Below are 25,235 nucleotides of genomic sequence, written 5' to 3' on the forward strand. Positions count from 1 at the left end.
TAGTACCTACTGCATACCAGGCACTAAACACTTTACAAATATTATCTCATTTGATCTTCACAACCTTGTGAGATAGGTGTGGTTATTATCCCTATTTTACAGTTGAGAAACCTGAGGCAGACAGAGATTACGTGACTTCTCCAAGGTGATTTAGCTAGTAAGTGTCTAAACACAAATATGTGTTCATATACAGGTTTTCCTGACTCTAGAGAAAGGTTTTAGAAACTGTCTAGTCTGATTCCCTCATTTTAGAGAAACTGAGACTGAATAAAGTAACAAGAGACATAGGATCAAGTTCTGAAGCCCAAGAAGCTTGGTACAGGACTTGAGAAAGCAGTGTGATGAGGTAAATGGACTCCTAGACCCTGGAGTGAGGAAGAGCTGGATTCAAATTTCACACTAACGCTTAGGAGCTGTGTGATCTTGGCCAAATCACAACTTCCCTGAGAATCGATTTCCTTCTCTTGGTGTCCCTTTATGGGGATGCTGACCACTCAAATTTGAAACCTCCCAGAGTGGTTTTTTTTGGCCCAAACAAGATGATATAAAGACTTTTGTGGGCCTTAAAGCACGATCTAAATGTTAATTGTTGTGGTTAATTCGACAAAATGCTTAAGAATCTTGCCAGTAATCGGCCAGGAACCTGTTCTCTGGGCTGGTGTGGGAGGGCACAGGCTGGCCGCCGAGGTGCTGTAATTCTAGAAGAGGCTCCTGCAGTCTTTGTATTCACAATAGCACTTGGGGCTTCGATGGTGCATGTCATTGGCTGAGAGGAAGCCCTGCCTCCCTTTCCCTCTTTTGTTCCTGGGATCTCGGCTGCCTCCCTGTTTGATCCTGGATCTCCTGCTTAGTAGGTGTGGGATCCTAAGCAAAGCAGCTGGGCTTTCTAAGCCATTCTGAAATGAATGTTTTAGAGTCAGTAACCCCCAACTTGAAATCTGTGATATTGTGATCTCTTTGGGTCTCAGTTTCTCATTCTGTGAAATGAAAGGGGAAGGGGGCTCTGTGGAGTGAAACTTAAATAAAAAATGGGGCCCTGAATCTTCTGACATCTTTCACCTGGATGGTTTCTTTCCACTCAGACCTATGCTCCTTCTCTGAACCGAAAATGAGACAATTGGATCAAGGCTCTTGTTTGGGTCCCACTCTCTGCTGCCCCATTTGGGGTTTTCTTGACAAAAATCCTGAAACAATTTGTCATTTCCTCCTCCAGCTCATTTTGCAGATGAGGAAACCAAGTCAAATTTGTTCAGGGTCACACCGCTAATAAGTGTCTATGGCCAGACTTGAACTCAGGTTTTCTTCCCTCAGGCCCAGAGCTCTATCCATTGTACCACTCAGCTGCTGGACTAGATCCTATCCTGCTCTAAATCTGTGACTCTCTCTCCTAAGATCTACCTCCTATGGTCAGGGCTTCCTTTATTCTTTATTTAAATGTGATTTCACCTACCTGTAAATGCTGGTGGTGAGAGGTCACAAGATTGACTCGCCACGAGCCCTGAATTGCTCTGTGCTGGTCCTGCCTATGTCAGTATATTCTTGGGGGATCTCCGGGATCACAAATGAGATTGGGTTGGCAGAGCTCACCCCAGGAACACAAGGTTCTGCTGTCTCATGCTGTTTACTTTCTGCCTCCCAGTGATGGAAGCAAGTATGGCCTTTAGTAGCTAAACATGGGTCTTTCAAGGAGGCACAGCAAAAGCATACTAATGATAACTTCTTGAGTGGGAGCAATTTCTTTACAGTAACTCCATGAGGTAAATAATTCAGGTATTGTTCCCATTTCACAGCTGAGGAAATTGGCTCAAGTGATTCTATCCTAGAAACTGATATGTTTTTAGTAGTAGAAATGGCATTAACAATGATGTATTTACCTGCTTTGCCCCTGCTCCCTAAGGACCATGGGACCTTGCATCTAATTTGCAACTCAGACCTTTCATAGAATGGGAACAAGAACGTTTTTTTTGTTTTTTTGCCTTTCTTTATATCCCCAGCAATTATTAGCACAGTGCCTGTGGATAGTTCATCACTTACTGGTGGGCACCCACCCTGCTCCCAGTTATTGGCTTCAAATCCTACCTTAGGCCTAGGTGGTCCTGAACAGGATGAGCGAACTTTCCTAGCTGGTCTCCTCATCGGTGAAATGGGGGTATTGATATCTGAAGCACTGTACCTGGCAGTGAGGATTAAATGAGATAACCTATGTAAAAAAATTTTGAAGAACTTAAAACTTTGCACAATCTCTCTTGGGATACATTGCTAGTAGATTACCCCCCCCCCCCAAAAAAAAAAAGTATTTGATTCAGGGGAATAAATTGAGCGTACAACAGATATGGCATTAACACTTGATTTACACCTCTGCTGGGACCATTGGGTTCTTTTTTTTCCCCTGAGGCAATTGGGGTTAAGTGACTTGCCCAGGGTCACACAGCTAGAAAGTATCTGAGGCCATATTTGAAGTTTGGTCCTCCTTCTGACTTCAGGGCTGGTGCTCTGTCCACTGTACTAATTAGTTGCCCTCACTGGGTTCTTTTTAAGAGATGGTAAGGATGACTGTTACTAAGACCACCTTGGTGGCTTGACTTCTCCACTTGCAGTCTCTTCCTCTGGGACAGTTCTTCTTTTACCTTGACCTCTTGGATCTGAGTTTCATGCAGGAGTCAAGACATCACCCCATGATGTTAGTGGTCCTCTTTGAAAAGAACAACCTTGACCTCTCCCATTCCATCCCCATCAGGGTTTTGTGGTTGTTTTCCGAGAGTGGTTTCCGTTATTCCTTTCTAGGAGAAGGAAATGATTTTAGGACTCCAGATCTGCACTAGCAAGAAATATAGGGATCCAGTGATGGTGCTCACAACCTGATAGAAAAATCTTCTGGATCCATACTCCCAGGCAGGGACTAGCAGGTCATGAATTTTCCACCAATAACTAGGACAGTGAAATTTAAAAATGACACATCAGTAACTTCCCAACAAACAACTCTTCATAATAATGCCTTCCTATAGAACTAGTTAAGCAAAGCCACAGGAAACAGGACTGATAGTACAAGCTAACTTACAAATTTGTAGTTTACCATTTGCTAACAGAAGGGAAGGACGTATGCTATATTTTTATTTTTTAAATATGTATTGCTATCTTTTATTTTTATGTCACATTTGTTTGTGCCAACTACATTCTCTCTTTCTCTCCTATTTGGGAAGCCATCTTTTAAAATAAAGAATTTAAAAAAGGGAAAAGAGAACATTGTGGCAAAATTAACATATTAGCAGAATCTGACAGTGTATGCGGGTTCCAAAATCCATAGTCTTCCATCTCTGCAAAAAAAAGAATGAATTGTAGTCAAGGTATTAATATCACTTACATGAATGTTATGGAATATTATTGTTCTATAAGGAATGATCAGGAGGATGATTTTAGAGAACCCTGGAGAGACTTGGAGGAACTGATGCTAAGTGAAATGAGCAGAATCAGGAGAGCATTGTACATGTCAACATCAATATTATACAACCATCAATTCTGATGAAGGTGACTCTTTCCAACAATGACATGACTGAGGCCATCTTTGGCCTTGTGATGAAGAGAGCCATCTACACCCAGAGAGAGGCCTGTGGAAACTGAGTGTGGACCACAACTTAGCATTTCCACTCTTTTTTATGCTGTTGGCTTGCATTTTGTTTTCTTATTCATTTACTTTCTTTTTTTGATCTGATTTCTCTTGTGCAACAAGAGAATTATATAAATATGTTTATACATATTGGATTTAACATATATTTTAATATGTTTAACATATATTGCATTGCTTGGCATCTAGGGGAAGGGGTGGGGGGAAGGAGGAGAAAATCTGAAGCACAAGGCTATGCAAGGGTCAGTGTCAAATTATTGGTGCACATGTTTTAAAAATAAAAAGCTTTATAAAAAAGATATTAATACCACTGAATATTTGATACAAAGATTTCCCCTATCCTTAACTTTGTTGTTATTCTATATACATTTCTCTATTTTGACTTTTATAACCTCTATCTCATGCTTGCTTATTTATTTTCTTCTATGGTTTTAAAAGATATAAATCTCTATTCTCCTGTATTTTGGAGGGAAGAGTTCTTTTTATGTTTTTATATTGAATGAATGAGTAATTGAATGAAAGAAAATGTATTTATTTTAGGTGTTTACTCTGTCAGGCGTGAAGAAGGTGGGGTTGTGTGGTAGGTCTGGGTTAGGCTAGATTTGGCAAATTCTCACCAATCAAAAGTCCAGGATGGAAACTGGGATATATTGGATTATACAATAAAAGAAGCCATCCTAAATCTCTGTTTTGACCAACTGCTTTCCAGTTTTCCTGGAAAGCCTTTTTTCTGAGTTTCCACCAAATTCTTTCCTGAATGTGGTGTAGCCACAAACACTCAGCCCCTTGAGAATTGAACCTGCTTCTCCAGTTGCAGCTTCTTCCTATGAGAGATTTCTTCCACCTTGACCTCTTGGGTTTGGATTTAGTTGAAGTAGCTTCAGGCAGGAATTGAGAGGCCATCCTGTGATGTCATTAGTCCTCTTTGAAAATGAAGGATAAAAAAAAGCCATCTTGACCTCTCCTATCCCATTTCCATCAGGATTCTGTTGTTGTTTTCTGTCTGAGAGCAGTTTCCATCATTCCTTTTTAGAAGAAAATTATTTTAGGATCCAGAGCCACACTAGCAAAAAATAAAAGCGGCCAACAAATGATAGTGCTCACAGTACCAAATATCATGATTGAAAAATCTTTTGGCGCTAAGAAATCTGTTAAATTAAGGTATAGAAGAATTGCAGTGATTCATGGTTCTGACTAGGATGGTTCTAGCTATAGGATAGACTATAGTGTCCTATTGTTCTGTCTTCAATGACCTGGGTTTTAGAAACACCTCTTTTGGACAGGTAAATACAATCAAAGCAAGCTTCTTGCACCACACTTGAAAGCATTTCTCCATTTTATAGCTTCTCAGCATAGAGACAATGGGACTGATCTGGATTTGGAGTCAAGAGTTGGAAGACATTTTTGAGGCTGTCTAGGACACAGTCTCTTCGTTTTACAGATGAGGACATTGGAGGTCAAGTGACTTCTGGGATCCTAGATATAGAGTTAGGAGTGACTGGAGAAGCTGTCTCAGGCAGACTCCTTGTGTTACAAATGAAATAACTGAGCACTAGGTTCGAATATTCTCATTTTGTAAATGGCTCATCATAAGTGCTTATTGAGGATTTATCAGTTTGTAATTTTCCTTCTCTGAACCTTAATTTCCTTATCTAAATTTATGGCCTTGTGGTTTATAAACAAGGGAGAAAAGTAGGTGCGGTGGTTAGAGTGCCAGACCTTAAATCCAGTCTCAGGCACTAATTCTGTGAACCTGGGCAAGTGACTTCACCTTGTCTGCCTCAGTCTCCTTATCTCTAAAATGAGCTGGAGAAGGAAATGGCCAACCGCTCCAGTATCTCTGCCTAATGGAGTCACAAAGAGCGGGACACAATTAAACAACAATGAAAAATTTTTCTTAAACAGTTAATATTTTATTATTTTAATGCTGAATTTTACAAGAAAAATAGTAATAATGATTAATAATTTTTTTACTTTTCATTTCCAAATATACATTGTCCAGGATGAAGGTAATAGAAACAGATTTTAAAATAGACCTTAGTAAAGTTATGGTTTTTTTTTTTTTTTATTATTATAGGCTATCTAGAGCTTAGAACAAGACTTTCACTATAAAAAAATTTAAGTCACTTTGAAATAATTTTCCAAAATCTGGTCAAACTATTTTACTACCAGCATGATGCAGTGGCCATAGCTTGGGGTTTGAAATCAAAGGAACAGGATTCAAATCCTAGTACTTATAGCAAATGATTTCCCCTTCTGGATCTATTTGCTCATCTGTAAAATGAAGTGTGTGTGTGTGTGTGTGTGTGTGTGTGTGTGTGTGTGTGTGTGAAGTTCCAGAATTATAAGTCTGTGTCCTTTTGTTTAAAGGAACAACTTTCCAAATTTGCTGCCATAGTTTCTGGAATAACAAAGACTCATGGTTCCATACTATTTTCAGATTTACAAAGCCCTCTTCCCCCAGTGGCCATTTGCCCTAGAGATTTCCTTGACTATAGCAGGTTACATATATATACACACACATATATATATATATGTATAAAATATATATAATTTGGTCGTAGTCAAGTCTTGACCATTGACAGTAGAAAGGAATATCAACTTGATTATAGCATGTAATAAGCACCAGAGCCTTGGCCTTGGTAGAGCCTTTCTCAGAGTTTCATGGCTGACCATTAAATTGCCCTGGCTCTTCAGAGGAAGACACGGGGGTTCCTAGCCTTGTATGTTATCTCTGGGAAGGATCTTAGGGAACACCTCATCTAAACCCCCTCCTTGTATGAAGAGAGATTAGGTCACTAGACCTAGGTCATGGGGTTCTAGTTTTTCAGAGGGGAGAGATCTCAGAGACAAATTTCTTGGAGGACAATACTGAGACCCTGAGAGGAAAAATGACTGACCCAAGGAAGGTCTCCTTCAACTAAAATTCTTCTTCCAAGTCATCCTGGAAGAATCCCTGCAGCAGCTCAGCCCCTCGGGGTTCTGTCTTACAGTTATAATTCTCTTGCCTCAGTTGCCCAGGGATTTACTTTGTTTCTGTCTCTCATATATATACATACACACACATTCCACATACAGATGTATACACATACATATACTTTCTTCTCTTACACGCTTAAACACACTCTTTCATGTAGAATTTTATTCCTGTACACACATTTTATTTTTCTCTCACACATGTACCCTTACACACAGTACTCTCTCACACATATCCATACATTTTCTCTCTTCTCTTTCACACACATGCTTTCTCCTGCATAAACATTTTCTCTCTTCTCTCTCTCCCACATAAATACACATGCATGCATATATTTACAAAGGAACACACCCTTCCTCTCTCACTGTCTCTGTCTCTGTCTTTCTCTGCCTCATTCTCTCTTGTCTCTGTCTGTGTCTGTGTGTCTGTGTCTGTCTCTCTCTGTCTCTGTGTGTCTGTCTCTCTGTTTCTCTATTTCTCTGTGAATGTCTCTCTTTCATTCTCACTCCACTGGCTCTTCCTAGATGTCCCCACCCCCTTTCTCACCCATGAGGAGCTGCCTGCCTGGGTAAACTCGTTGGGTAAGGAAGCCTCCTGGACTCCCTCCATGAATTCAGGTAACACTTCATTTGCATGAATGTGTAACATTTGAGGGCTCTTTAGCAAAAGCCCAGACTGGAGAGTGCGCTCTGTTCTCTCACTCACAAGGCACCTAAAAATGACCACCCTGAGCAGTGAGTGGAGCCTTTGGTGGTGAGGGCTCAGTTGATGGTGGGGATGAAAACTCCAGGTTTGGTTCTAGAGCTGTAGGTCTAGAACCTCCATTCTAAGCTGTGAAGAAGCATTCTGGTTACAGGACCATAGATTGATTGCTGGAGAGGGTCTCGGAGCTCATCTGGTCCATTTTAATTTTATAGAAAAAACTAACACCAGACAGCACAAGTCACTTGTCCAAGGGAATAATTCCACAGGGTTGAACCCAGGGCCTTTGACTTCCACCCCAGCATCCTTCCTGGAGTAGATCTGGACAGCTGGCTCACCCAGTCCAAAGAATGCCATGTGGAAGTAGTCCCTGGAGGAGGTGTCAAAAGAAATTATAGGCCTTGGTCTGGAGAATGGGGATAAGAACACGGGCTCTGCTGACCTCCCAGGGGTCAAGACAGCAACATGGAGGCTGAGATGGCTGGCCCATGTCCAAGTGTCATTCACCTTAAGTTGGTGTTATGGAAAACCAGTGAAATGACACGGGATGAGGAGTGTGAGATTTGTAGTAAGAAGACCTCCCTTCACATCCCTTCCTAAGCCCTTCTGACCTCTGGGCCAAATTTCCTCAGCTTGAAAACAAGGAAGTTGTCAAGATAGCCTCCAGTTCTCGCCTCAGTCTCTGCCCCGTGACCCAAACAGCCGAAGATATTAGCGGCCTATGAGCAGCTGTTGTGTGCTGGTCCCACCCTGGGATACTTGGGAAATCAAAGGGAGCTGAGAAGAGCATTGGGCTGAGTGCAGTGGAGCAAGGAGGACTCCAAGGAGGAGCAAGGGGTAAGCCTGTGAAGGGCCAGCCTCCATTTAGCAACGGACAGGCTTTGGGATCTTTTTCTGCATTCCCCAGTAAGCTCAGGCTCCACTGATGGGACAGGAGCCTTTCTTGCTCTTCCTTATCCTTCTATCTCTCCATTCTCTCTCCTTAATCCCCAGATCTGAGGCCGGTTTCATAAAAAAACAAAAACAAACAAACAACAAAGGCGTTTGTTATCTGAGCATATTTGAGTTTATCTGGGGGAGGGCCCTTTCAGGAGATAAAAGCTGGAATTTTACTGCTGGGAGATTGTTCTGAGTAGCTGGCCTTCTCTTGCCTAGGACCCTTGCCTTACCGGGGCAGCCCAGGTCACCTATTGGGATTCTACCCTCTGGTCTGGGTTCCCTTTCCTTTAGCCAGTGTAGAAGATCCATCTGCTATTTCTCTCCAAACTCCTATCCCAGCATGCCAGAGAGATGCCCTTCAGGATCGGGTGACCACCTCAAACTCCAGCAGAAACATTCTGGTTGTTTCAGAATCGATGATTAATAAATATTTGCCAGCTTGAATTGAATTTCCACACACCTCAGCCTCCGATTGTGGGTAGTTAAGGAGGGTGTGCCTTTACCTGCCACAGAACCTGTTATTGTCTCACCTTCCCAGTCCCAAACAGGGATAATTACTCCGAATCCTGATGCTCAAATGGATCATGCTCCCCTGCAAGTCAACAGGCCCAGTTTCCTGCCCATCCAGGGCAGCTCTCCTTTTTATCCTCCCATCAGCTCCTGCAAGAAGGCTTTCCTCAGTTTCTCCTGTTGTCACAAGGAGAGCAGTGGGTCTCTTACTTTGCCCACCTTCCCTCAGCCATGTCACATGACCTCCCCATATTGTCTTCCCTTCATACATTTCTCTTTTAGCATCCTTTGCTCTAAGTCTCCTTGGAAGTTTCTCACCCGTCACATATTGAGATGCCTCGCCCCATATCCCTCCACAGCTCACGGCGATCTCCATCCTCAGTTCTTCTGACTTGTCATAGGGCTTTGAGGCGCTTGCCTCTGTTTTGTGATTTGGGGCAGGTCACTTAAACTGGGCCTCAGTTTCCCTATTGGTCAAAGGAGGGGGTTGGACTAGAGGGACCGTACACCGTTCCAGAAATGTCCAGGGAACAGCTAGTTTGAGTGGAGGTGAGAATATGCGAGGGAGGGTAGGTGAAATCAGGAAGGAGAGGCTGGAGCCAGATTGGGAACAGCATTAACTACCCAATAGAAATGTGAATTTTATGTTTGAGGCAAGGGGGCCCAGTTCACCAGCCACGCTGCTGCTCTGTGTGAGGTCCCGGGACCAATACAAATTAACGCAATGATTTGTAGCAACTTTCCCTAGCTCAGTAAGGTTTACAAAGTATTTTCTTTATACTTGTACAAAGTGATACAATTAGCATATTGTTATACCCATTTCACAGGTGAGGAAACTATGACTTGTTCAGGATCACAAAGCTGCTGGAGTTTAGCCTCTGCCCTCCTGGAGCAGGAGATGATTTAGATCATCTAATGCTGTTATGTGTGATTTTGATAAGCAAGAGCTAGAGTCTTCCCATTAAGGCTTCCTGGGGAGATCTGGCCACTGAGTTGGACTCGAATAAGGAAGCCTGAGTTTGCCTTCTGAGGCGAGAAGCCTGGAGAGTTTTGCAGTATCTCCCAGGTGACTAATGCCTTCCTCGCAGGGTTAGTCATTTCTGTCATTCAGCACACCCGGGTGGCAGTGGGAGCTAGGGATGTCGGTATCATTCACCGAGCCTACAGTTGCTGTTTTAAAGCCTTCTCCAGTTCCTGCTGAAAAGGGAAGCCCCACAGTTTCTACCGGAGTCTTGTAAATCACAGCCTTAAGGAAGAGAGGATTAACTATTATATTCATTGTTTAAATGCCAAGGTGCTTAAAAATAATTGGCCGACCCAGGCTCCGAGCTCTGGGCTTATTTGGCAAACACTTTCACTGCTGTCCCTGCAGACTCTGCCCTGCTAGGTAGATGTTTAGTGTTAGGAACTTGGGTTTCCATTCTTATTAGTCTTGTTTCTGGAGTGCCTTCCTTCCCCCATTTTACAAAAGAAGGAAACTGAGACCCAGAGGTGTCAGGTGACTGGCCCGCATCCGTGCTGCTGCATCCGTTATTTAATGGACTCATAAATTTAGAGTTTGATGGAATCCTGGAGGTCTTTGGATTCAATTATCTCATTTAAGAAATGAAAATGGGGCCCAAAAAGGGAAGGGAAGAAGCATTTTTATATGTCTGCTGTGTGCCAAACCCTATCTTTTTTTTTTTTTTTTTTAACAATAATCTTATTTGATTCCCCCCAACAATTTTTTGAGGGAGATGCTGTTATTACCCCCATTTTACAGTTGAGAAAAATGAGGTAAATGGGTTAAGTGCTTTACCCAAGGTCACATGGACAGTATGTGACAGAGCTGGGATTTGAATCCAGATTGCTAACTCCAAATCCCATGGCCTTTCCATCCTACCATTCTGCCTCTCATATTCAAATGTTCTGAGGGTATTCCTTCCAACAAAGTAGATCTCGGCTCTTCCATGGCTTCCCATCCTGCGTTCTCCCTTACATTTGCCACAGAGAGTCTCCCCAAAGCTCTGGAAGCCTTCCTCCATTTCTCCTGACATTGTGATGGGGCCAAGGGAACACGTCAACTGCCCACCTCTCCTCCTTCAATTCTGACTCAATACAAGTTATGAATAGCAAAGTGGTGTCTCTTCAGAGTCAAATGAAAACATTAGCTATTTCTCCAGCAGTTTTTGGAGTTTAAAGCTCTAAAAAAACTAACCAGAGCACCTGCTCTCTGTTTCTATGGTGTTTTAGGTGGAAATTTAAAGACTTGATTATAGTGTGCCAAATGTCAAGGAACTCTTTAAAAAAAATATTTGTTTTTGCAGGCATTTATTATTCCTCTCTCCCACGGCCTCCCCCATTGAACAATTAAAAAACAAAAAATAAAGCCTTCCTTACAAATATTCATAGTCAAATTCTCACATTAGCCATGTCCCCAAAATATGTCTCATTTTGTTTGGGTTTTTTGCCCATTATTTTTCTAGCAGAAGATGGAGAGACTCTGACCAGAGTTTCAAAATTTTTCAGTGTTATTTTTCTTTCTTTCTTTTATTTTATTATTGTTTAAATTGTCCTGCTAGTCTGAGTCACCTATCAGGCCAGTGTGCCCTGAGACTCTTAATTCACCATTTATTCTAATACAATAAAATTCTATTATATTCTTATACCATAAGTTGTTTAACCTTTCTGTAATAGGTGGAAACCCCTTAGTCACAACTTGGGGTTACTAGGGAAAGAACAGCTATAAATATTTTTGTACCCATGGCTCCTTTCTTCTTTTTATTTCCTTTCAGTATAGATCCAGAGCAGTCCAGTTGAATCAAAGGGGTTGCATAGTCACTTACTTTCTGGGCATGGTTCCATGTTGCTCTTTAGAAGGGCTGGACCCATTCATAGCTTCACCAACTGGGCACTGGTATGCCAGTTTTTCCATAGCCCCACCAGCATTTCTTCTTTAAGGAAATTTAATATTTAAAGAAAATTTCAACTCAGTGATATGGTAGAATACCACACTGGGAATGAGGAAGACCTGAATTCAAAACCTGCCCTCTGACATTAATTAGTAGCTTTTTTTTCCTCACTATCAGTCACATTCCTTATCTGTACAATGGGGATGATAATAGTGCCTGCTTCCCAGAATTGTTCTGAGGATTAAATGAAATAATATTTGTAAAGGACTTTGTAAACCTTAAAGCACTGTATAAATGCTGGTTATTCTTGTTGTTGTGTTGTAGTAATAGCAGCAATGGTAGTGCTGGTAGTGGTAGTAGTAGTTACTAGTTGTAGTAGTAGCTACTAGTAGTAATAGTTGTGGATATCATGATCACACAGTGAAATCTATTCTGAGGTTGAACTCAGTAACCCACAGGGTTCTTTCTAGCACTCAATCTGTAATCCCTGCCCACCCATAAATCTGATTTGGCCAGTGGGTGATCCGCATGTGTGAATCTTATAACTAAAGTAAGGCATGTGTGTAACACAAGGCATGGTGATAGGGAAGTGAATGAATGAATAGAAATAGAATATCTCATGATAGAAATCCAACTTTTGGAGGTGCTCCTAGAGGAGTGTAGTGACCGAATGTGTGTAGGGACTATGCAAGTTTACTTGACAGGAAGTGAGATCTTCATACTAATTGATTAATTAATTGGTTGATCATGTTAGCCTAAATGGCTTCCTTAGACTTCATTTCTATTTCCTTTGTTTTTTCAAACTAAAATTATGGCAGAGATTTTGACACTATTGAATATTGTCTATAGGGTCCGAGTTCAAATGCTGCCTCTGATTAGGCTCTCAGGAGCACTAAAAATGAGTTCATATTTATAAATCATGCTACAAACCTTAAAGCACAATGCAAGTTCTAGTTATTGTTGATTATTATTACTATTGTCTATGGCCTTGAGCAAGGCTCTGGGAGCCTCAGTTTCCTCTCTTTAAAATGAGAAGATTGTACTAGATGAATTTTTTCATTCCAGATCTAGGAGTCTTTTTACCCTTGAGCCTAAAGAAGGTAACGGTTACATACATAAGCATCTCCCTTATATCTCTTCAACATTATTTTATCGTTCAGTTGTTTTTTCAATCAATTCTGCATGACTCCAGGTGGAATATTCTTGGCAAAGATACTGGAGTAGCTTCTTTAGCTCATTTTACAGATGAGGAAACTGAGGCAGAGATTAAGTGACTTGTTTAGGGTCTCATTTAAACTTAGGTCTCCCTGATTAAAGGCCCAATTCTCGGTATCCAGTGGTACCACCTAGTTTCTTAACAAATATGAAAGAGTGGGAGGTAGACTTGATCTGTGTCTCCTATAATTTGAAGGTGTGGAAGAGAGAGATTACACTTGTTCTACTTGATCCAGAAGGGGAGAACCAGGAACCATGGAGGAAGCTGTGAAGACATAAACTGAGGTTTGACATAAGGAAAAGCTTCCTAACTATTAGTTACTGCCTTGGAGGCAGGGGGCTCCCCCTCACTGGACAGCTTTAGATAGATTCTGGTTTGGATATGGATTGGACTAAATGGACAGAAATCCCTTCTGACTGAGAGTGGATGAATGGATGGATGGATGAATACATATAGATTTAGAAACTAGCCATAATATAGAAAGTGGGTGTATATATCCCATGTGACACCACAGGCTAGAACTAAGAGATGTCTGCCATGGAGCTCTTGAGGGCTTCCACCGTGGTGGAAAGAATGTTGGTTTTATAGACAGGAACTAGATTCAAACCCCCTCTCTGTTACTCACTATCTCTGTGTCCCTGGGCTCATTTCTCTGGACCTCAGTTTTTTTTTCAACTGTAAAATGAGGTAACTGGACTAGATAACTTCTCATTTAGAGCCAGGTTCTTCCAGTTCTAAATCTGTGATTCCATGATCTGTCTTCAGGAAATTAAAGAGAACCAATGGACCTTGAATCTAACCAGCAGAGGGCAGGAGCCACACTGCCATTGTCCACTCTGCTCTGAGTCCCGGGGAGAATAAATAAAATAATAGCCACTGGAACCTTTTTAGAGGGCATCCAGAGAAAGCCATTCCAGGGTTTTCCCTTAGATACTAACCCACCAAAGAGTCTTGGATTTCCCAGAAATGTGGGGTTCCCACATTGAAACTTCGGGCTAAGTTTGCCCATTTGGAGTTAGAGGATGGGCTGGGTCTTTGGGAGAATTACCAGCCTGTCCTTCTGTGGTTCTGAGAAGTGAGGTCCGGCTCTCTTCATCTTGTGCTGACATTGCTTATAATGGGCTTGAGCTGACTTTTCGAATTCTCTGGATGTTATTGCTTGTACTAATGCGAGGTGTCCTTTGCTCCTGGCAAAGGATGAAGTAGCCGCTCCTCTGAGATCCCAGGATTTATTCTCCCCATTTTTACTTCTGTGTGTCATGCTCCCTCCCTCCAGCCTTCCTTCTGTGCTTCACCATGCGGAGGAGCTGGCCCCGGCCTCATGAAAACACCAGAGGCATTAGGTAACTGGGCTGTTGGGTCTTGGGTACATCTTTCTCCCAGGGATGGGCCACAGCACTTAGTTTAGCATTTGTGGGTGATATTCCACAATAGTCACAAATAGCCACAAATGTCTTCCCTGGTTTAGCACACTGTGTGGCATATAGTAAGTGCTTAATAAATACCTGTTGACTTGACTTGACTTGACTTTGCATATTATCCACCTGCTGGACTAGAAGTTTCATGTGGGCCTGGCCATGACTCATCACCTCAGCACCAGACATACATAGGAGGATCATAAGATCATAAATTTAGAACAAGAGGGAATCTCAGAAACTATTAAGTCCAATCCCCTTATTTTATAGATGTAGAAACTGAAACACAGAGAAAGATTAAGTGACTTGCCTGGAGTCACACAATTAGTCAAGTCCCTGAATCAAGATTTGAACTCGAGTCTTGTGAGATTCCCTTACTCTTTCCATTGACCATCTCAATACCAAATCAACACTTCTTAAATGTATCTTAGATGAAGGTGGCATCCCTTTTGGAGCCAGAAAGATGGGATTTCTGACTCTTACTATGTGACCTGGGCATGTAATCTTTCTCAGCCTCAGTTTCCTTATTTGTAAAATGGAGGTAATAGCTGCATCTACCTCCCAGGGTTATTGTAAGAATTAAATGCCATAATATACAACGAACACCTTGGAGAGCTTTTTAAAGCATTACATGAACTATTATTACTGGTCACTTGGGCTAATAATAATAATGGGCATACATATGACTTTAAGTATCAGTTAAAGATTTTATTTTATTTGATCATCAAAAAAGCTTGGAAAGGAGAAGTCATTAGGATCCTCACTTTACAATCGAGAAAACTGAGGGACAGAGAAGTCAAAGCAGCTTTCCTGGAATCACAGTGAGTGTTAGAGGTGGGATCTGAACTTAGGTTTTCTTTTTTTTTTTTTTTTTTTTTTAATTCCTCATTGAATTTCTTTCTTTAAAAAAAAATAAATTCAGTAGTATCTTGTTTTTTCAATTACATGTAAAGATAGTTTTCCACATCCTCTTTTGTAAGATTTTGAGTTCCAATTCTTTTCTCCCTTTCTCCCTTACTGCCCACCCCCAAAATGGCAAGCAATCTCATAGGTTATATATGTACAATACTTTAAAACGTATTTCCATCTTTGTCATGTTGTGCAAGAAAAATCAGCCCCAAAGGGAAAAAACCATGAGAAAGAAAAAGCAAACAACAGCAACCAAAAAAAGTGAAAACAGTATGTTTCCATCCACATTCAATTTCCACAGTTCTCTCTCTGGATGCAGATGGCAGTTTCCATCCCAAGTGTATTGGAACCAGCTTGGATCAATACAGTGCTGAAAAGAACCAATTCTATCACAGCTGATCATTATATGATTTTATTGTTACTATGTACAATGTTCTCTTGGTTCTGCTCACTTCACTCAGCATCAGTTCATGTAAATTTTTCCAGGCTTTTCTGAAATCCTCCTGCTGGTTGTTTCTTACAGAACAATAATATCCCATAACATTCATATCCTATAACTTCTTCAGCCATTCCTCAGCTGATGGGCAGCCACTCAGTTTCCAGTTTTTCACCACTACAAAAAGAGCTGCTATAAACACTTGTGCACATGTGGCTCCTTTTCTCTCTCTTATGATCTCCTTGGGATATAAGCCTAGTAGAGACACTGCTGGATCAAAGGATATAAATAGTATTATAGCCCTCTGGACATGACTCCAAATTATTCTCTAGAAAAGTCCAGGTTTTCTTGACCCCAGTCCACCATTCAGTCCACTATACAGAGTTACTTCCAAAAGGAAAGGCTTCCAGGACAAGGACAAACTGACCAGCTTTTATTAAGTGCCTACTGTGTCCCAGTACTGGGGATTAAAAGAAAGACAAATTAAAAACCAGTCCCTTTCCTTAAGAAGCTCCCAGCCTAATGGGGAAGACAACACACAAACAAGACATTTATAGGCTAGACTGGGGGAAGTCTCAGAGGGAAGACACTAAGATTAAGGAGGACGGATGAAGGCTTCTTGCAGAAGGTCATACATTAGCTGAGCCATAAAGGAAGCCAGCAGGTGGAGGTAAGAGGGATGTGGGGGGGTGTCAGCATGGTAAGCTAGTTGGGAGAGGCTGGTCTGCAAAAGACTGGATTCCAGGTGAGGAGCTTTTTCAGCCACATCTGTGCACATAAAGCCTCCCTGGGGGGATGGAGGGGGGGGGGTCAGTTGGGCCCTGCCTCAACAAAGGCATCATTAACAAGATGAAAAATTGGCATCCTTGGCTGTTGGGCAGCATCTACCCCTGGGTATTGGGGGAATCTGTCAGGCAGCACTACACAATCTTAATAGTGTATCGCAAGGATTGAATTCAAAGCTGTGATGGCTCAAGATAACAATTTTCTCTATTGTTCCTTTTCCTTATCTGGGAGAGGGCTTAATTATAAGCTTACTGGCATTTAAGGGAAAGATGTTCTAAATCTTAGAAAAACTGGCAGTTCCCTGGAGTCCCTAAATTGGGAGGTGTGTGGGAAGCCTTCTGGCATGCGGTTCAGCTGGAATAGGAAGCTGGGTGGCAGATCCCTTCGGTAGCCGGGGAAGGCACTTTCTTGTCATCCCTTTGCAAAATAAATGGAGCTCTGAGGAAAGATCCCATCTGGGAAGATGGGAATGAGGCGGTCCGCTTCAGAGCCTTCACAGAGGACCCCTGTTGGCTGAGACTTGTGGTCACTGTGTTTAGAACCCCAGCAAAATCACCAAGTCTCCCACTGGAGAAGGTCTTTGATTCCAAATGTTGAGTCACTTCAGTCGTGTCCGATTGTTCATGACCCATTTGGGGTTTTCTTGGCAGAGGGACTGGAGTGGTTCACCATTTCCTTCTTCAGCTCATTTAACAGATGAGGAAACTGAGGCAAACAAAGTGAAGGGACTTGCCCAAACTTGCCCAGCTAATAAGCATCTGAGACTGCATTTTAACTTAAAGATGAGTCCTCCTGACTCCAGACCAGACATCCTAGCCACTGTGCCACCCTTTGATTTGTTAGCGCGTCTCAAATGTGAGTTTTATGAACATTTACAAGCTGTGCTTCCTGCTCTTTAAAAGGCATCAGCTTTCAGTATAAAAAAAGATTTTTTTAAAGCAGGGTTGGGGTCGGAAGCATGCGTTCCTATGGTTTTCTGCTCCCTCTTCCTCCTTCTCTTTCCCCTTTTTAAAAGAAGGGCATTCAGAAAGCTCCCATACTGCTTTGGAGCAGCAGCTAGGTAGTATAATGCATAGATCCCCGGGTCCTGGAGTCCAGAAGACCTGCCTTCAAATCTGACTTCAGGTACTTTCTAGCTGTGTGACCCTAAGCGAGTCACTTTACCCTCTTTGCCTCAGTTTGTAAAAAGAGCAGGAGAAGGACATGGCAGTCCACTTCTGGATCTTTGCCAAGAAAACCCCCAAAGACTAAAATGATTCAATGACTGAAAGAACAAATATTGCTTTGGGGAAGCTGAGAATGGAGTGCAGTTTCCAGACTATACCTTCTCTGTCCTGACAGGGCTAGACCACACACACACACAAACAAAAAAAAGTAACAGGTCCTTTCCCAAAAGAAGAGGGAGTGTAAAAATTTAAAAAGAGTATTTGTGCAGCTCAGATAATGAAAGCTACTGATGCTCATTGCCTTAAACTGTGTCATAACAGAGTTTTGAAAAATGTCGGCCTCAGCTTCCTTATCTATGAAAAGGTATGATAAGACTTGTTGAACCTACCTCATGGGGTTGTCGTAAAACTCAGTTCAGATAAGGTGTAAAGGACTTTGAAAACCTTAAAATGCCTGTCAACTATTACAAAACACCACATTGCCCCCCAGAATGGTGGCCCAATTTACAGGGCCCAAATGTCCGTATTGGTATGTGAGGCTTCTTAGGGAGTAGGAGAATCGGGGTGGGCTGATGAGCATTGAGTAGACATTTCTTTCTTTTTTAAGCTATCCCCATAATTCTTCTCTAAATCCTAGTCAAAGCTGCCATGTTCACAAGGCACAAAGGTCACTTTACCGTGGAGTCTGGTAGCTAATGTTATGTGCCTGAGGATTTATGTTCCTTTGAAGGAATTTCCAGGGCTCCCCAGAGCCAACGGCGCCAACTGCCTTGTTTCCACAGAGCCTTGATGTGGAAGCAGAGCTAAAAGGAAGGTTGTTCTCTCCATCTCAGCTGGGTCTTTGGATTTAGAGCTAAAGCAGATTCTTGATTACCTAGAGGATTTCCCTTTCCTGTCTTAGAAGGATGTGCAAGGCCCCCATGGTACTGGTAGCAGGACATTGGCAACTCCTGCATGGGAGGGGAAAGGGTGGGGGAGGGAAGAGAGAAGGGAGGAGGTAGGAAAGAGAAGGAGGAGAAGAGGGGGAAAAAGGGGGTGAGAATGAAGGGAGAGAGGAGAAGAATGAAGGGAGAGAGGGGAAGAATGAAGAGAGAGAGGGAGAGAATGAAGGGAGAGAGAATGAGGGGAGAGAGGGGAAGAATGAAAGGAGAGAGAGGGAGAGAATAAAGGGAGAGAGGGAATGAAGAGAGAGATGGGGGGGGAATTAAGGAAGAGAGAGAATGAGGGGAGACAGAAAAAGAATGAAGGGAAAGAGAGGGAGAGAATGAAGGGAGAGAGGCAGAGAATAGGGAGAGAGGGAGAGAATGAAGGGAGAGAGAATGAGGAGAGAGAGGGGAAGAATGAAAGGAGAGAGGAGAGAATAAAGGGAGAGAGGGAATGAAGGAAGAGAGAGAATGAGGGGAGACAGAAAAAGAATGAAGGGAAAGAGAGGGAGAGAATGAAGGGAGCAAGAAAGCATGTGTGTGTGTGTTGGGGCAAGGGGCTTGGTTGGTCAGTCGGTCTAGCTGGAAACTTTTCAGATCCAGGTGAATGAATATTCTCCTGATTAATTACTAGATGTTAAGGGGGCTCTTTGGCTGCTCCCCTTCAACATCAGGTATCTATGCACACTCCTGGGTGCGCAGATCCCCCAGTACAAAAGCAGCTTTGCTCACTCCCACCTCCTTGCCCAGACTCCCCGGCCAATATTTGTCTCATGTCAGAAGCATATGACACCTGAATACTTGTCCCGGGATTGTTAGGAAGTGCCTGGTAGTGGCTTGGTTAAGACATTGGTGAGAATACACACAAGACAAAGGAGAGAGAATTCTTCATGCTGGGTGACAAATTCCCGTTCCCGGCCTTCATCTCTGGTCTGGTCTCCAGTGCTGGGGCCCCCGGCCGGCTGGGCAAATACCTTCTCAGACACAGCCGGGCAGAATTGTGGGTTCTGTTGATTCTGGGAGAGAGACTCGGGCTTGTCAATAAAAGGACTGAGAAAACTGATGAGAAGAAATATTTCTGCTTGGATTTGAGAACTCCAGGGCTTGGAGTTTGTGTTACTGGTTGAGAAATGGATAAATTAAACGTGGCCTCGGTACCTTTCCACGAGATCATGGTTAATATAGACCATCTTGCCAATGTAATTAAAAACATTTTTCTAAGTGTGAGTGAACGGGGTAATGTTCCAAGTGGGAATTATGCTGGGAAATGGAAAGGAGAGAAACATGAAATGGATCTGTGATCTCAGAGATTTGGGATTACCCTCCAACAGTGCAGACGATAACAGCTGCCCACCATCCTCTATGAATCTTGTCCAAGGTCTCCTGTGTATTCACTACAAGGAGTCTGTCCAATGGACTTCAGGCTTTCCTCACTTTCTCCCAACAACTCAAAGGATCAAATGGAGGATTTGTAAAGTCCTTAACCCAGTGCTTGGCAAATAGTAGGCGCTTAATAAATTTTGGCCGACTAGTTGATGGACATTACAGTCCCCCATCCGGACATTGTTTTTCGGAATTGGGGAACTGGATTTGCTCTGAGATCTTAGGCAAGTTCCAGAGACCCAGTTTCTTCTTCTGTAAGACAGGAGCAACATTTATACTACCAACCTCCCTAGGCTGCCTTTGAGGGTCAAAGCAGATAACACATAGAAACATTTTGTGAGCCATCAGTCTTTGTCTCATTATTTATAAGGTAATGAAAGAGACACATTCATCCCAGAAGCTTGACCACACCCTAAAAGCAAAACTATTTTTGGTTCTGTAGGTTGTATAGGATTTGGTTCAGTGGAGCCTGAAATTTTGAAAGGGTTTTCTGTTTTTCAGATTTCACAGCCCATTCCAACCCTTGCATTGAGGGTGGTAAGAAAAGCTCCGAATCTTTGCAGGAGAAACTATTACTTGGGTTTTGATCTCAGTGTCCAAAGTGTTCCCCTAGTGTTTAGCTTAATTCTACTTGGCACCGATTTGATATTTTACTTCCTCCATGGGACTTCTGGGAAAAAGTAATGATTTATGTTAGTTGGCTATATTGCCGTATTTGTGGGCTATTCTTCATTTATAAGCTCCACGCAGCTGCCAAATTAATATTCCTAAAGCGCAGGTCTGACCATTCCCTGTCTGGGAACCCTCAATGGTTCTTTATTACCTTGAGGGTAAAAAACAGATTCTTTTGGGGGGTATTTGAAGATTTTCACACTCCAGCCTAGACCTCCCTACGCTTCCCGGCGTGTGCCATGTAATTCTCCTTTATACTCTCCATGACATCCTTGCCAGGGATCATCCCCCCACATCCGATATTCCGATCCTTCACCCCGGCTGTGGCCGTTCCTCCAGTGCTTTTTCTTTTGCCCTTCACCTCTTGGGGATGTCCCCTGGCTTTCTTCAAGCCCGAGTTTCCAAGCCATTTACTGATTCTCACAGTTGTTAGAATTCCCCTCCCCAGCACAAAACACAAGCACTACTCGCAGTACGTTTATTTATCTTAGTATAGACCATTCTCTCTGTACCCCCTTGGGAATGGAAGCTTTTTGAGGGCAGCTACCTGCTTTTAAGGGCAGAAAGGTGATGAGGTCGTGCAGAGTCTCAGGCCTGGAGTCGGGAAGACTCATCTTCCTCCTGAGTTCAAATCCAGCTTCAGACACTTATCCACTGCATGACCCTGAGAGAGTCACTTAATCTTGTTTGCTCAGTTTCCTCATCTGTAAAATGAGCTGGAGAAAGAACTGGAAAATCTTTCCAATATCTTTGCTAAGAAAATACCAAATGGATTCACAGCTGAAAAATGATTGAACAGCAGCTTTTAAAGATACTGATTTCATGCAAAACCCAGTTTTGATCCTTGGCTTTTCCTCTTTGATATTCCCTCCTTTTGGCTTGCGTGGCACACTGACTCCTGATTCTCCTCCTGCCTGCCTCAGTTTCCCTTTTCCACAGTTTCCCTGTTCCTCAGGGCTCTGATCTTGGCTCTCTTTGTCTAAACCTCTTCTCTCCAGGATCTCCTGGATTCACTTCTCACCTTTATGTAAGCGACTCCCCAATCTGTGCCCCTCATCCCCCTCCAGAGCTCACTGCCACATTACCCACTGTCTGCTGGCCTTCCTGGGCAGAGGGTGTAAGAAGGGCTGGAAAGGGAGCTTGGGCCAGGCTTCGCTAAGTCTTGAATGCCAAGATAATTCCTTGCTCGGAGATTAGAGTAATAGAAAAGTGACATGATCCTAACAGTGCATTAGCAAGAACCCATGGGCAGCTTTGGGAGGGGAGAGGGATGATTAGATAAATAGAGAGAACTGACATGTGTTAAGCCCTTGGCGTGTGGCCGGAAGGCTAAGCACTGGGGAAAGAAACCACACAAGCAAGCAAAGCGGTCCCTGTCTTTGCCTTCTAACGGGGGAAAGCTCCAGTGCCGGGGAGTTCCAAGGGGATGGACCACACACACAGCAGCTTGTGGGCATGACTAGGAAGGGGCGTGGAGTCAAAACTCCCTTATCAGAGGCTGGAGGCAGGGAGACCAATTAGGAGGCTATCCCAGAAGTCCTGGTAAGAGTGAAATTCTAATGACTAAGGAGATGACTCCCTGAGTGGAGTTAAAAGGATGGAGAAATCTATCAAACTTGGCAAATAATTGTATTTTGAGACTGAGGAAGAGAGAAAGAGAGAAAAGGAAGGGAACAAGCATTTATTAAGCACCTATTAAATGCAATGCACTATACTAAGTTTGATCTTTACATCAATCCTGTGAGGTAGGAGCTGTTGTGATTCCCATTTCACAGTTGAGAAAACTGAGGCAACCAGAGGTTAAGGGACTCCTAGGTTCACATAGCAAGTGTGGAAGGCTGGATTTGAATTCAGGCCTTCCTGACTTTAGACCCACTGAACCACCTAGTTGCTAATTAAGAGTCAAGGATGTCTCTGGGCTGACAAGTCTGACTGACTAGAAGCAGGGTGGCGGCTTAGAGGAATTGGGGCAATTGGAGAAGGAGGAGGTTGGGACAGGGCGGAGGGGAGGGCCAGGGAGGTGATATGGGTGCTCTCCTCCCCAGTTCTAGCGCACGTACTTCTCTGCCCTCCCACGCCGTCCCCGTCTCATCCATCTGTGCTCCTTTAGGTCAGAAGGCTTTTATGAGCCAAAGCTTGGTTTTTAGTGAGTCAGGAAGGTACGGTCTAGCTCAAGCCAACAACAGAGCAGGGTGGTTGTCTTCCCGCCAGCCTACCGAGTGTTCATGGGAACTCTGGTATCGGCCTGAGCAGCCACAATAGACACACTGACTTGGCTCAAACGTAGAATGTCACTTTGACCCTCCTGGAGAACAAAGAATAACAGCCGACGTCGGCCCATGAACGATCGGACATAGTCAGTGCCCCGTCCCTCGCCCTCACTCCTCTTTTTTGCTTCTCATGATATTCCCAAATAAAGTCACCCAGGTCCTGGGGGGCCTCTGAGTCTAAGGTTTGGGTTGGGTTGACTTCCTGGTAGAAAGAGGGACAGCGTCAAATGTCTCTAGCATGTGACAATTACCATCCACTGCAAATAGAATATCTCGCCATTGTGTCCAGAATATAGCCCTCTGAAGGCTGCTGAATCCTTTACGTATCTTTCAACTTATGCCCATTTTAGAGATTCAGAGCCTGAGTAACTTGCGTGGGAACACACAGTTTGTTTACGGCAATGGCAGGATCGGGATGTGGGTCTCCCAAGTAGCCCCTGGCCCAGGGCCTGCCATGTAGCAGGTGCTTCAATTTTTAAAATTGCCAAGTGACTGATTCTGTCCGTTGGGCCCCAGTGCCTCTCGTCCTTAATGGCCGCCATGCTGCCAGGAGTCGTTCCTGAGCTCACAGGCAGGAGCTTGTTCGTCGGTGTGGGCGGGAGCCGATTGTGGGGAATCATAATTCCAGAGGGTGTGTGTGTGCTGCCGCTGGATGAGAATTAACCCACCTGTCATGCCCTTCCAGAGAAGGATAGGCCCGTGAGTAATGATAGTAATTATCAGAACTGCCACTTAGTCCAGTCTTTAGGTATAATAAGTCCTTCAGATGCACTGCTTCAATTGAGCCTCCCCACAAACTCTGAAGCAGGAGGAATAATAGCAATAAAAACAGCTGCTGACGCCCAGGATCCCAAGTCAGGAGAGGACGGTGACCTCAGGGGACACCAAAGAGGAAACTGAGGTTCAGCTTAATTATGGCAAATCATAAACAGCAGAGCCAGGGTTTGAACCAAAGTGGAAAAAAAAAACAAACCAGACCTTGGAGACCTTCTGGCCCAACTTTCTCATTTTGCAGATGAGGAAACTGAGGCAGAAGTGGATGAGTGAGGGGATTGTGGGGGGTGAGCCAGCAGAAATGCATTTCCAAAGTGGTAGGAGAGGAGGGAGCCATGATCAGGGAGTGAGCACATGGACTGGGCTCTAGTGTCCCCTAGATGAGTCACTAAGTGATCAAGAGATGGTATGCTGACCGTGGCGACAAAAAAATCAGCTCCTGCCTCGGTTTCTTCAGCTATAAACTATTGCTAGTACCCTAGTGGCTGTCTCACAGGATTGTTGTGGAACAAAAATGACACGATGTACATAAAATACTTTGCAAACTCCACTGTTTTTTAGTTTCTATTTTTTTCTTTCTCTCCACTCCTCCTCACTCATTGAGAAGGCAAACTCTGAAGTGGCATATGAACATCGGTTATTACTACTATCCTAGGCAGAGAGTGGTTTAGAGCAGAAACGATTCAGAGGAGTTGCTGCTTCTGCATTAGAAGAGAAAGTTCCTCACCCGGAGTGCTTTATATTGATGAAATTATAGGTTGGGTTAAAAAAGAAAAGTCTTACCACTTATTATTTATTTCTTTGTATGTTCTCTTAACAAATAACCCGCTTTTGTGTTCCCTTTTCTGGTGTCCTGAGACTGTCATCTTTTGGTCACTTGGATGATGGAGTGATTCGCTTTCTTTCTGGGATTTTCTTATATCCGAACTCGCTTTGGTCTCTGGAAAAACAATGCTGATATCGGCTAAACGCAGCCCTTCTTTATTTATGTAACGCCACAGGAAGGTGGAAATCTAAAAATAACCACCCAAGTAAGGACTGTGTTTTCCCACTGGTGAAACAGCTGTACCAGCATTGTTTCCCAGGGAAACTCGGGCTCTGTTTAAACAAAGACAGGGACCTAAAGAAAGCTCGGGTCAGAAGTCAAACATCCATTGTGGAGAACACTTTGGAAAACGTACATAAACTCTGTCTCTGTCTCCGTCTGTCTCATAGATGGAGACGTGGCAGCTGCTGAGCATGGGAAACCGTGGCGACAACAGAGGGAATCTATAGACAGATGTTGGAGCTGGTGGGTGGGGCTTGTTTAGGATGCTGGAGCGAACCGGGCAGGGGAAAGGGAACTCCCTGGTACCTCTTGCCAGAGGAAAAAAAAAAGGAAGCAGGGAGCAAAGCCCCTTTTCCGGGCTGGCTACATTCTCAGTGACCCTTCACAACAAAAAAGGGAAGTGAGTAGGGTGGGGAAGTCCCTTATGCTATCCAGAGCTTCCCCATCTTTTTCTTGTGGTTCTGATCTGTGATGCCGATGGGTAGGGAGAACCCCTTGTGGAAATTCCCTCCAGCAAGGCAAATCATCCATTCATCTGCAACTTTGTGTTGCCTGTCTAAAGTAGGCCATGTAGTCCTCTGTCAGTCAATAAGCAT

At 43.4% G+C, this 25,235-nt stretch overlaps 1 protein-coding gene across 1 annotated transcript in view; it reads left to right on the plus strand.

The window, feature by feature from the left end:
* The first annotated feature begins 608 nt into the window (after positions 1 to 608).
* Positions 609 to 25,235, plus strand: part of CMTM8 (CKLF like MARVEL transmembrane domain containing 8) — a 58,699-nt gene continuing 34,072 nt past the window's right edge. The window contains exon 1 of the mRNA XM_031940258.1: positions 609 to 692. Within this exon, the coding sequence (XP_031796118.1) occupies positions 609 to 692 (84 nt within the window). The remainder of the gene's footprint in view (positions 693 to 25,235) is intronic.

The sequence above is a fragment of the Sarcophilus harrisii genome, chromosome 5 (assembly GCF_902635505.1).
Source record: "Sarcophilus harrisii chromosome 5, mSarHar1.11, whole genome shotgun sequence".
Lineage (NCBI taxonomy): Eukaryota > Metazoa > Chordata > Mammalia > Dasyuromorphia > Dasyuridae > Sarcophilus > Sarcophilus harrisii.